General features: G+C 36.9%; 2 protein-coding genes across 6 annotated transcripts in view; one reads left to right on the top strand and one right to left on the bottom strand.

Moving 5' to 3' along the window:
• LOC111324148 (ubiquitin carboxyl-terminal hydrolase 4) overlaps positions 1-1,708 on the bottom strand; it is a 51,523-nt gene extending 49,815 nt beyond the window's left edge. For 4 of the 5 annotated variants that reach the window (XM_022927653.2, XM_088732261.1, XM_022927652.2 and 1 more), the window contains exon 1: positions 1,568-1,708. In XM_022927653.2, coding sequence (XP_022783388.2) covers positions 1,568-1,704 — 137 coding nt within the window. In that variant the 5' untranslated portion in view covers positions 1,705-1,708. The remainder of the gene's footprint in view (positions 1-1,567) is intronic. The other variant, XM_022927651.2, reaches the window with a different exon arrangement.
• Positions 1,709-1,747: 39 nt separating this feature from the next.
• Positions 1,748-10,764, top strand: LOC111324138 (tRNA (cytidine(32)/guanosine(34)-2'-O)-methyltransferase). The gene is made up of 3 exons (XM_022927633.2): positions 1,748-2,083; positions 6,411-6,793; positions 8,647-10,764. Exons 1-3 carry the CDS (start codon positions 1,787-1,789, stop codon positions 8,879-8,881), a joined length of 915 nt encoding a protein of 304 aa, XP_022783368.1. The 5' UTR covers positions 1,748-1,786; the 3' UTR covers positions 8,882-10,764.
• Positions 10,765-12,254: the final 1,490 nt, after the last annotated feature.

The following is a 12,254-nucleotide window of genomic DNA, read 5'->3' as shown; positions in this document are numbered from 1 at the left end:
CACAGACTTAGTACAAACTCAGGTGGTTTTCGATTTCCACTAGCCAGTTTGGCTAGTAAACAAACTGAAATCCTCATAACATCTAAGGTTTCACTAGCCACTTGGCTAGCAAGTTGAAAAGTTAGTGTCGAGCCCTGGATTAGTGTACATTGCAAACCGTGGTTCCTGTTTTATTCCATGACTGATGTTTTTGATATTCAAATTGAGCCATCTTCTTCTAGCATGTGTGAAGCATGTTTACCAGTTGCACATTTCTGATTATTCTCAAAAGCCTTTTGCAGATCATAATTGGAAAGGAAAGGAATGATAACTTGTAAGCTCTAAGATTTATTGTCAACCTGGGATTGATCAGATGCCGTCATAAACAATTGCACAAGAGAGTCAATGGATTATAAACTGCTTTGGTTTATAGTTATACTGCCTGTTATTTTCTAGCCTGCAGTGCCAGTGTATTTTGGGCGCACAAGTGCACATTTTCGTATTAGGCCGCCATCTTAGATTTGGTAACTGTGGAGGAATGGGGCGAGGAAATATTTGCTGAGGGAGTGGGTGTTAAGTGGAAAAATGGGCATTTTCCAGAAATTTCACTTGTTTCATCTTAGGATGCCTGTTAAATTTGACTGATGCTGAAAGAACATTCTGACAAACACTTTTAGGGGGGCTCAAACATCACTGAGTGTCAATTCAGCTCTATTTGAACCACTGCTAAGGTTCTACCATTTTTCTACCATTGGGGCAAACTCAAGGTGAAAAACTGAAAGATCGCCTTTTCACATTAAAAGTAAACACATGAATGCACTTGTAAAACCTGATGTAGGAAATTACAAGATGACTGAATTCTGCCAGAAACATGGTTGAATTGGAAATGAACCCAAAAAATTGCATTAATATATGACTACTCAACAACCCAATCAAACAAAGTAAGCTTACTCCTATATTTCTAATGGGATGAAGGGGTGGCCACAAAGAGCATCATTCTAGATTTCTGTCTACACTTTGTCCTCACTTCCATTTTTAAAATACCCTGAGAACTGTTAAGTACAGATGAATAGAATTACGCTGATTTTTGCGCCCAATTAAGTCAATCATTTCCCCAAATCAGTCAGATCATACCGACAAGAAGCTGACTAGCGATTAGTTGTAAATTTATGCATGTTGCTGGGTGTTATGTTTATAAATACGAGGGACAGTACTTAAATTCAGCGCATTACTATAGAAAATCATATTTTGCTATTGTACGTTCTGAGATCGTTTGCAGCTAAAGATACATTTTTAAAACCAAACAAAATGTAGACTAGTCACAGGTGTTAACTTATAACCTCTTTTCGCTTTTGCCTTACGCATTGCGTGTCAAAAGGCCTCATCTTTAATTCAAAGATAACTCCTCGTCGATCAAAAGTAACTTGCAAATCATGTTTTTTAGTCAGTGGGCTTATTTGTTTGAGAAAACTAAGAGTTAAAATTAAATATTTTTTTTCGACTCTTGCCAAACTTACGCTAGTTTCACTTCCGTTTAGAGCTGCCGGAGAAACCATACATTAACGAAACCATTTCCACTGAAACTTACCAGATATCACCTTTGACGAGAGGCTTCTTCACAACCTCTGCTATTTCTTTTTTCTGAGTCTCTAAGTCTGGTGAAGACTCGACTGGATCACTGTCATTCACACCGGCCATGTTAAAAGTGAAGTTATGCAAAGTCATGCCCAGGTATAAAAATTCCTCGGCGTTTGGATGAGTGGGGATTGGGAATAGCGAACCAACAGAGAAGTTAGATACTGGACAGATGGGGCGCTCCTCTAAAGATAAACGAGATATTTACTATAGACTTGCTAAGGAGGATGGCTGGAGGGCTAGAAGTGCATTTAAATTGTTACAACTTAACGATGACTTTGATCTGTTTAATGGTGTAAGTCGAGTCGTGGATTTGTGTGCGGCACCGGGGAGCTGGAGTCAAGTACTTAGCAGAAAATTGATCGAAGAACGTCCAGAAAACAAAGACAAAGTAAAAATTGTGGCCGTCGATCTACAAGCCATGGCTCCTCTTCCCGGAGTTACTCAGATACAGGGTGACATCACTAAAGTAAGACCTCTCTAAGTCTTTGTCATTGTTAACTTTCACATTCATTCTCTGAAACAATTACGCTGAATGACATCATCGGAAATTTCTCCACATGTCCGCTTCAGGTGCTGTCTATACACTTTGCAATTTGACGTGCAAACATAGTTTACATTTTCTGATGTTCTTATAGCATTGTTTTTCAGTAATATGACTATCAAGCACGGCTACCAAGAAACATCTAAGGCATAGGAAATTAGCATACCAAGGTCAATTAGATCATATTTAAAACATGATCCAGTTAACCTTGGTATGCTTGCAGTAATACTGTAGGTGCTCTCGACCGATGTATTAGTCAAGAGTCGGTCAATATGTCAGTCAAAACTTGGTTGATTAAGTCAGTCGACACTCAGTTGACACTTGGTTGATGGTCCGTCGATAGTCTGAGGATACTTGTCAAGACTCGGTCGATATTGGATGGTTGATATCTTGACCAATATATCAACTGAATCTTGACCAAGTATAGGCCAACTATCGACTTACTATTGACGGAGGGTGTGATCAACTATGGACTGAGTGTGGAATGGCTATTGACAGATTGTTGATAAATATATCAGTCGAGTATCAAATGACTCTTGACCGATATATTGACTGATGCATTGGTGGAGAGCACTCATAGTCAATTTCTTTTAAAAAATTGTTTGGTGTTCATCCCTAATCAAAAGTGAAACAAATGTCTTGATTAAGGAAGATGGCAAAAAGATTCATATGCTGCCCATTATAGGAATGCTTTTCTGTAGATTTTTGCTTATTCATCAGTACTACTGAACTAACAGCTTTCATCAGTACTACAGTACTAACAGTACTAAACCTCTCGCGAGCAAGCATGAATACCTACGTACTAGCGTACTAACTACAGCTCTCGAGCGAGCAAGCATGAATACCTACGTACTAGCGTACTAACTACAACTCTCGAACGAGCAGGAATACCTATGTACCAGCGTACTAACTACAGTTCTCGAGCGAGCAAGCATGAATACCTACGTACTAGCGTACTAGCGTATTAACTGCAACTCTCGAACGAACAGGAATACCTACGTACTAGCATACTAAGTAAACCTCTCGAGCAAGCATAAATACCTACGTACTAGCGTACTAACTAAACCTCTCGAGCGAGCAGGAATACCTACGTACTAGCATACTAACTACAGCTCTCGAGCGAGCAAGCATGAATACCTACATACTAGCATACTAGCGTACTAACTACACCTCTCGAGCGAGCATGAATACCTACGTACTAGCGTACTAACTACAATTCTCGAACGAGCAGGAATACCTACGTACTAGCGTACTAAGTAAACCTCTCGAAGCATGAATACCTACGTACTAGCGTACTAATTAAACCTCTCGAGCAAGCATGAATACCTACATACTAGCGTACTAACTACAACTCTCATTCTTTTCATGCATACCATGAAATTGAACATTTGATTTAGTCTGTGAAAAAAGGAGTATATAACCATTGGGGTTTGTGTTTTTGTGGTGTGGACCTTATTTTTAATGCGGTAATGTAATAGAGAACAACTCGCACTGCATTTTTTTGGTGATCTCAAACTGACGGTTTTCGTTGAAATAAACCATTTATGAATTGCAGTTTTTTCTTTAACCCTTTTAGAAACTATATTTTGGTAAAACAAAGTACGCAATAAATCTTAATGAATCTTTAACAAACATGAGCTTGAGTATGCTACCTAAGAGAACGTGAAAAATTCGAGATGTTAAATAAACTCGTTCTTATCCAACAAAGGGTAATATAGTGTGGTTTCAGCCTCGAACATTTTCTGTTTCATCTGTCCCTGAGATCACGGAGAAACCGTTTAGGGCAGTTTGTGTTATTGAGAAAAAGAATACCGTTAAAATTGCACTTGCAAAGTTTTGGAATCAAATTATTCATATAGATATGTCTTATTAGATATTTTGTTGTGTAGTATCGTTGAGTATTTTTACGAGTTGTGCCGTATTTGCTGTATTTTGTGGTACTCGGTAAGGACAACTCATCACAGCTTGTTGCTCATACGTTTAGTACTGTAGTACTCGGTCCGGACATTTCATTACAGCTTGTTATTCATTTGTTTAGTGCGTTAGTACGTTAGTACCTTAGTACTCGGTAGGGACAAGTCATCACGGCTTGTTCTGAATTTGCTTAGTAAGTTAGTACCTTAGTACTCGCTACAGACAACTCATCACGGCCTGTTCTGAATTTGCTTAGTACATTAGTACCTTAGTATTCGGTACGGAAAACTCATCACAGCTTGTTCTGAATTTGCTTAGTACGTTAGTACGTTACTACCTTAGTGCTCAGTACGGACAACTCATCACGGCTTGTTCTGAATTTGCTTAGTACGTTAGTACCTTAGTACTCGGTACGGACAACTCATCACGGCTTGTTCTGAATTTGCTTAGTACATTAGTACGTTAGTACCTTAGTACTCGGTACGGACAACTCATCACGGCTTTGGAAGGTTTATTACTCAGCCGTAAGACCTATTTGTTTTATCTTCTTTTTCAACCGATTATTTCCTAAATTTATAATTCCTTTGCATAGATGTAGATAAACAAATAAAAGAAAGATAGAATTTTCAGGTTTATAATGGGCAAGAACAGCAGAACTTAAACAAGTCAGATCAAATCGGCTTAATTTTAATAGTACGTTAATCATCTGTACTAAGCGAAAAACAAGAAAAAAATAATCCTATTTTGGGCATGGTCTAAAAGGATTGAGAATCAGCAGATTTGCCCTTAGATTCCTGTAGATTACAAACTTTCACAAACAATTGAATTTGGAATGAGACTTTTTCTGAGGATAGTACATTGAAACTTGTCTCTCAAAAAAGTTGTCTATTTCTTACAATATTTATCATACTTGCTACAACTACAACCTTATAGTACATTGTATTGTTTTTTGGTTAGCCTGGATTGATGTTTAGTTCACCTCATTCAAATCTTTAAAACGGAAGCAAGGCTTTTCTGGCTTGTAGATCATACTGGCATAGTAAAGTTTTGTTACAAAATAACTTTCTTAAACAAAAGAAAAGACAGCAGTGAGTCTATACTGGGGTACACTTTAAAGTAACTGGAATTTGCACTTGGTTAAACTTAACATAAGATCTGAGCAAATAACAAGAAGAGATAACATGGATTTTTTACATTTGGATATCTAAATTTACCCCACCTCAAGCACACTTCAAAGTGGGTTAAATCGTCTGAACAACTAAACCATGTTTATAAGACCATGATCACTGCATACACAGCATAAGCTTGAAATCAAGTATGGTTTGTCTCACAATGTGGTTGCCTCTGGTTTGGGTCATGAGTTTTCAACTGCAGACTGTTAATCTTCATTGGACAAAAGGGTTGATTGGATAAGTTTCACCTTGTGTCACATTGTACACTGCTATGATTTGCTGGTTTTAAACAGTTATAAAAAACACAGCCAGTCAGCTGGAGGGTGTTACATTAGGTGACTCTTGTCCAGTTAATCTTTTTTTCCTGATGAGCTATTCATTAGGAGTTCAGAACTAATGATATAATCAACTTTAGAAAGGAGTACATTGTTAGGCAGAGAATATTACTTCATTTTTGGAATTTTTACAGTGATGAAAACCACAATCTTTTTCTTTGTGACACTAACAAAAGCATACCCCATTGGTAGAAAACTTTTCAAACAACTTTGGGAAAATTCAGTATTGTCCTTTTAAAAACTCTTCATTGATAAAGGGGAAAGGAACTAATCTAGTAAGAGTCTAATATATTTTGTGGGACTTAGTGATTGAAAGGTCTCCATCATGAACACAAATAAAAGGTTTTGTTGGATCAGAAAAAAACGTCCACCTACATGTAGAATAGACTTCCTTAATAGCAGACACCTTTGGGACCATCATTTGGTTTTTACAATATGAGCCTTTTGCCTTCTTCCATAAGATTTAGTGTCACTGAAAGGTAATGCTTTTTTATGGACCTAAAATGAATTTTTCTTAAGGGACAACAGAAAATACCAGTGATAGATGAAAATTTTGTATTGGGATAGTTTTTTAAATTTTATTTCTTATTTATAAGAAAGATAAAGGTTTTAAGCACTCTCTATAATACCAGCTTGACTGAAAGGGAAGAGTTTAACTGATTAATTCAGCCTGCTCATTCTAGTATTTTAAAACAGTAATGAGTCAATGTGGATATTATTGTGATAACATTTTTTGATGTATCAAAAATTTGTGCAAATTTTTTCATTGAAATGCAGACATTTCTACATGAACCTTCATGTAATATTCTTTACATCTTAATACTGGTCTAGATTTCAACTGCTCATGAGATAATCAGCCACTTTGAAGGAGAGGAAGCTGACTTGGTGATATCTGATGGCGCTCCAGATGTTACTGGTCTCCATGATATTGATGAGTACATTCAAGGACAGCTCTTAATTGCTGCACTCAACATTACCACTCATCTACTCAAGAATGGGGGAGTTTTTGTGGCAAAAATTTTCAGAGGAAAAGATGTTGATATTCTTTACAACCAGTTAAAGGTGTTCTTCTCTACTGTAACAATATGTAAGCCACGAAGCAGTCGAAATTCAAGCATTGAATCTTTTGTCGTGTGTCAGAATTATTCTCCTCCAGCTGGTTATGTGCCGACAATGTGCAATCCTCTCCTTGTTGACCCAAACCAGTTCAAAAGGTTGGTGCTTGTTAGTTTTTTTAGGGGGAAGGCATTGGGTCTATTGGGAACCACAAAAACAGAGAAAAAATCATCCAAAACTGTCAAACCACAAGAAGAATTTGATCAAAACTGAAGAGCATTTGCAAAACCATCAAAACTGATAAATTTTCACTTCCCAGTTATCAAAACCCTATCCGATGCAGTGGTGACATGATTAAGATGAGCGTAGAGAGGTTTTGCAGCTATTCAAGATCAGTGGAGAGAATCTGGAACCCAAATAAGAAAAAACAAAAACCACATCCAAAACTAAATCCAAAAACCTGTTAGTATTTTAGAAGAAAACTGAAAACCATATGCTAAAAAATGGAAAAATCTGCAAACTTCAAAGAATACCAAAACTGATAGACTGAAGTTTTTTTGGCACAAAAATGAACAACCGATCTAAAAAATAGCTAACCAAAAATTACAATGCCACCCCCCCTACCCTGTCATTTTTGTATATCTACCTATTCAAAAGTTTCATTCCCAATAAATGTCTACCGAAAAATGAACAAGGACAAACAAATTTTTGGACTATCAACTCCTTCTCTACCGAAATTCTTGTGGTGGAATGATTAATACTGAAACACAGTTAAAATGAAGTGAGGTGATTTTGTGACATGCAAGTGGTGAAAATGAGTTACTGCTTTTAGACCAGACGTCTTCCTCAAACCCTAGAACACAAAACTGTGACTATGTACAGGGCTTGACACTAACTTTTCAACTTACCAGCCTACTGACTAGAAAGAGAGGAACTAGTTCGGTCAATTTCAGTTTTTTGCTAGCCAAACTGGCTAGTGGAAATCGAAAACCACCAGCCAAAACTGAATTTCTACTCGTCTATGGCTAGTTGGCTACCATTTTTGTTGAGCCCTGTATGTGGTCATCAGTCTATGTTACTGAAAAATGATTGTTGGAAGTTGTGATTAAAAAGGCTAGTCTAGAGAAGGCAACCAACTTGATGTGTTGTCAGTTGTCAAAACCAGTGCTTAAACACAAAGGCGTGCTATAAAAGGAGCCTTAGGTCCCACTGGACCATTTGTCAATCAACTGTCGTGTGATGTAGAACTCTTAGAGTCAAGTCAGCTTGAGCTACAGCTACTCCAAAGCAGTGAACGGCGGGCGGATTCCTCAAAATTGTTTTATGTCTTCATCACAATACAAGAATTTTTGAGATTTGTATTTCCTTTCTCCAATGGAAACTGTCTTTATTTGTGGTGGTAAATTTGAGATCAAAGTAGGTGGTTCACACGTAACCTCATGCCACCATGCTGGTGGAAGTAAACAATAGATATCTCATTAGCTCCTTTTGTTTGTCTATCAGCATTTAAATTTGACCCGCACACATCAACAGTGAGTGACAAATGAGCCTAGGTCTTCCCAGGGAAGACTTCCTTATATAGCGCGCCTTTGTGTTTAAGAAATTAATTTCAGCTCATATTATAAAAGTAGGCTTGTGCGGTTTCCTAGAAGGAATACATTTCTAGGGAAAGTTTGTAACTTCCAGGGAAAAGAATTAAGTTGAAGAAACAAGGTATGATTCATAATAACCTCAAGGCAGGCACTGTCTCATGGTCATTTAAGAGCCACCGTACTTTTGGCAGTTTCATCTTAAAGCAAGTTTATGGCCATGATTTTTCCAGTGCAAAGAAAAATTCTCATTTTCATATTTCAATATAATGCAAAAATAAAAAAGGGGTCACTGAACTAACATTCTGGGTATCAAAATTTGATATCTGCCATCTGCAAAGATATTTTGAATTTTAAACAACAATACAAGATGATATTGAGTATCCTTGTCTTATACAAGTGACATTATTTTCAATTTACAGTCTTGAAGGAGTAAACAGGATTGTTGTTCCTTTCATGGCCTGTGGTGACCTAAGTGGTTATGATTCAGACCAAACATATCCACTTACGACTTCCATTGGAGGGAAAGAATATCAAACACTGTCACCCATCCAGGAACCAATAAATCCTCCTTACCAAACTGCATGTCTTCTGAAAAAAACCAATGGTCTAGCTTCTTCTGACAAAACTGAACAACCACAGAGTAGAGACTTGTAAGATTTGTAACGCAATCTACAGTATTTCTTGTTCTTCTATAATGATATTGTAATGTGCACGTTATCACTTACTCGCAACTTGTAAAGAAAGTACACGAAATAGAAACAGAGTTGTAGAATTTCAGTGAGAGGAATGTGTTGCTCAATCCACAGATACCCCAAGCTGACACATTGAACCTTCGTAAATATGCAAACATGTTTACGTTGCACAATGGACAAAATATAAGGATTTGTAGGGAATAAATGGCTCAACTGAACTCTCAACTTAAAAATCTGAACAACATTGTCGTTTTTCACCCCAACGATTGTTCCTATGCATCATGTGAGATTTTGGGGCTGATTACCGCTAGGTCTGTTTAGATCAGTTTTAGTTCATCTGCTTTGCCCTCTATATGATTTCTCTTTCATAGATAAATTAGGTCTTTTTTTTTGCTCGCTATTTAGCTATATTTTCGTCTGAATCTTTTGAAAGTTAATGCTCTTTATTTTTTTAAAATGAAAACATGTTAAGTTTCTCAAAGTTTCCCACCTCAATTCACCCATCTATAAAACATTTCAACAGAGCCATTCATCTGTGTGTCTACCAGGTCTTATATGTTCAGAGCTGTAGGAAAGTTTTGTATTAGGTAGGCCACTTTTTCCATCTTCTGTTGAAAAATTGAAGGATAGCCCAACCAGCGGGGCCAGTTTAGGACAAAATTACAGTAATTTGCTAGCCAATCTACTAGCGTGTTGGGTAGGTATCGATTATATTCCCGCTGGGTACGTTCGTTATAGAAACAAACAACGCTTTTAGAATCGTTGCTCAAACATATTTCAATTCTGATCATATTTATTTCTCCAAAACCGTAGCAGAATTAGATACAAGATGAAAAGTAAAGTAAAAGATCTAAAATTTTTGAGAAAAGGAAACGTTCGATACAAAATTAAACCACTTGAATTAAGTCACATTGTCCATAAGAAGGAGAGGAGAGGGGCGCGTCTAGTTAAACTAATATTGTGCCCCTTAAATTACGCCTGTATAACAAAAAAAAAAAAAAAAAACTTGTAATTTTTTGGTTAAAAAAGTAAAGGGAAAGTTATGAAAATAGCTCTGAAAATTGTCAAAGAGATGATGTTTCATTAGAATTGAGGTACCAGCGTAAAAGTACTTTTCTAAACATCTTTTTAGATGGTTTGTCTCTAATTGATTGCAGAATACTATTCTAAAAGAATCTACAAATAACGCTCGTGCAGAATCTCCTGAGATTAGTTCGAAATGAGGGTATGACTACTGGATTAGATGATGCACTGCGGGTATTGTAGCCATGTAGCTCAGATACTAGTGAAACAGCCCGGGGGGGAGGGGTACTCCCTTATAAGGGCTTAATAGGGACGTGCGGCCAGCCAGGGTATGGTTTTCGAGATTTTTGTCTTAAACAGGGTATCGAATTTATCATTTTTTGTCTTAATCAGGGTATCGATTTATCAATTTTTGTCTTAAACAGGATATCTTTTCTTGAAAAATAAACAGCAAAATTTTTACAAGCTTTAATTTTAATTAATATTGAATTCCGTTGATTTTGGCATTGATACCAGGCACATTAAATGTCTTAAACAGGGTATCAAAAATCAGAATTCTGTCCTAAACAGGGTAGGTAAATCAGCGATATTTGTCTTAAATAGGGTCAGGGTATGAGGGGCCGCGCCGCACCTCCCCACCCAGGAATATATCGAGTACCCCCCGGGTGAAACAGGTATATTAGGAAACTTTTCATTGTGGAAGTAATCATAAAAAAAGCATGCATTTGTTCATTTTAACAATATCAGGAAATTTGAAAAGGCTTAGGGATATGTAGTGTGGAATTACTGATTCTATTAAAGGAACATCATTTGTAATACGAACTGCTTTGTTTTGTAATTTTATGATTTGAGACGGTGAAGCATTATAATTATTTCCTCATAGAGTACAAGCATAAGTAGGGTAGGGATATATACGAGAATGATACAAACTAAGAAGTGTTTCTTCTGAAACAACGCTTTTAACTTAACCACTTTATTTAAATTTTTGCTCATTTTACCACATACGTAGTTAACATGCCGTCACGCCAAGTAAGGTGACAGTCGATATACTCACCAAGGTATTTGACGCAAGAAGACTTCTCTAAATGAACATTTGCTCCACTTAATGCTGGGCATAAATTGTAATTTTCCTTCTGACGAAGCATAAAAATAAGATACTTAATTTTTGTCAAATGTAAAGTCAAGTATTACTTAGTCTGTAGATAAAGACAATGTAGATAAAATTTCTTGAGCGTACAAAACGTTCGTTAGTACGAAACGGGCACATATACCAAACCAACAACGCTTCATTTTGTTTTTAGAAACGAACAACACTTCCCTCTGTTATTAGAAAAGAACAACGCTTTTTGAATATTCAAGGTCGGAGACAAAGAGCGCTTTAGTGATGAATATTTCTCAACTTTATTGCTTATTTACAGTCTGTATGTTTGATCTTTTAAGTATTTGTTTCTTCGGGCGACATGACTAATATTTCGGGCAACATGACTCAGGTTTCGGGCGATATGACTTGGGGCGACTTAAGCGACATTGCAAAATTTTATTTGGTCTATAAAGGACCCAATTATTAAGTACCACCGACAAAACGTTAAACTAGGGCAAGAAAGAATAGAAGCCACGGTGTTATGAAAGGTGATGGGTTCCAAAAAAGAAACGAATATTTTTCGCGTTTTTAGGTCAGATCCAAACATTTTAAAGCCTTATTGATGAACACTGACCGCCTAAGCAGTATAGGGGAATCCTTGTTTACAATATTTGCCTCATAAGCAATTCAGCCTTTTCTGATGGAGCTAAAAATAAATCAGTTCTGAATATCGAAAGGTCAAAGTACATTTAACTCGGCCAATGAATACGAGCCTGATGCATTGAATACTTTTTGAGCAACACGGGTTTAAAAACTCAAAATTTTACATAGAATGTATGAGCTCGTTAGCGCTTTTGCCACCCAGAAATTTTGCAGTTTTTGATATGGACTATTTCTCCTTGAATATTACACCCAAAGAGCTAAAATTTTCACCATGTACTAAGGTTTTCTAGCTCTTTAGCTGCCTGAAGTCAATTTGTATCTAACATGCTTCCTTCTTTACGCAAAGCCGTATGCAAACGAGCAAAAATGTAAATAATGACGTCAGCATGAATCCGCCTAACAGGATGAGCTGTGACTTGAGAAGGACTGTTCTTTGGTAGTAGTGACTGTTGTATAAACTACCTGAGCGGAGTCATCCTCAGAGTCACTTCACAGTTTTTTTTGTTGTAAGTTTGGGTACAGACTCTTCATGCATCTGCGATGGAATAATTTTTTGTGTGGAGATCTT

This window comes from Stylophora pistillata, chromosome 9 (genome assembly GCF_964205215.1).
Source record: "Stylophora pistillata chromosome 9, jaStyPist1.2, whole genome shotgun sequence".
Classification (NCBI taxonomy): domain Eukaryota; kingdom Metazoa; phylum Cnidaria; class Anthozoa; order Scleractinia; family Pocilloporidae; genus Stylophora; species Stylophora pistillata.
The sequence above is the reverse complement of the archived record's forward strand: the minus strand, read 5'-3'. Positions and strand labels throughout refer to the sequence as shown.

Bases quoted from the DNA above. Each gene is read 5' to 3' on its own strand.
- LOC111324138 (XM_022927633.2), top strand. From the start codon at position 1,787: ATGGGGCGCTCCTCTAAAGATAAACGAGATATTTACTATAGACTTGCT. The intron at 2,084-6,410 runs GTAAGACCTCTC...ATACTGGTCTAG, and splicing joins TACAGGGTGACATCACTAAA to ATTTCAACTGCTCATGAGAT. The intron at 6,794-8,646 runs GTTGGTGCTTGT...TTCAATTTACAG, and splicing joins GACCCAAACCAGTTCAAAAG to TCTTGAAGGAGTAAACAGGA.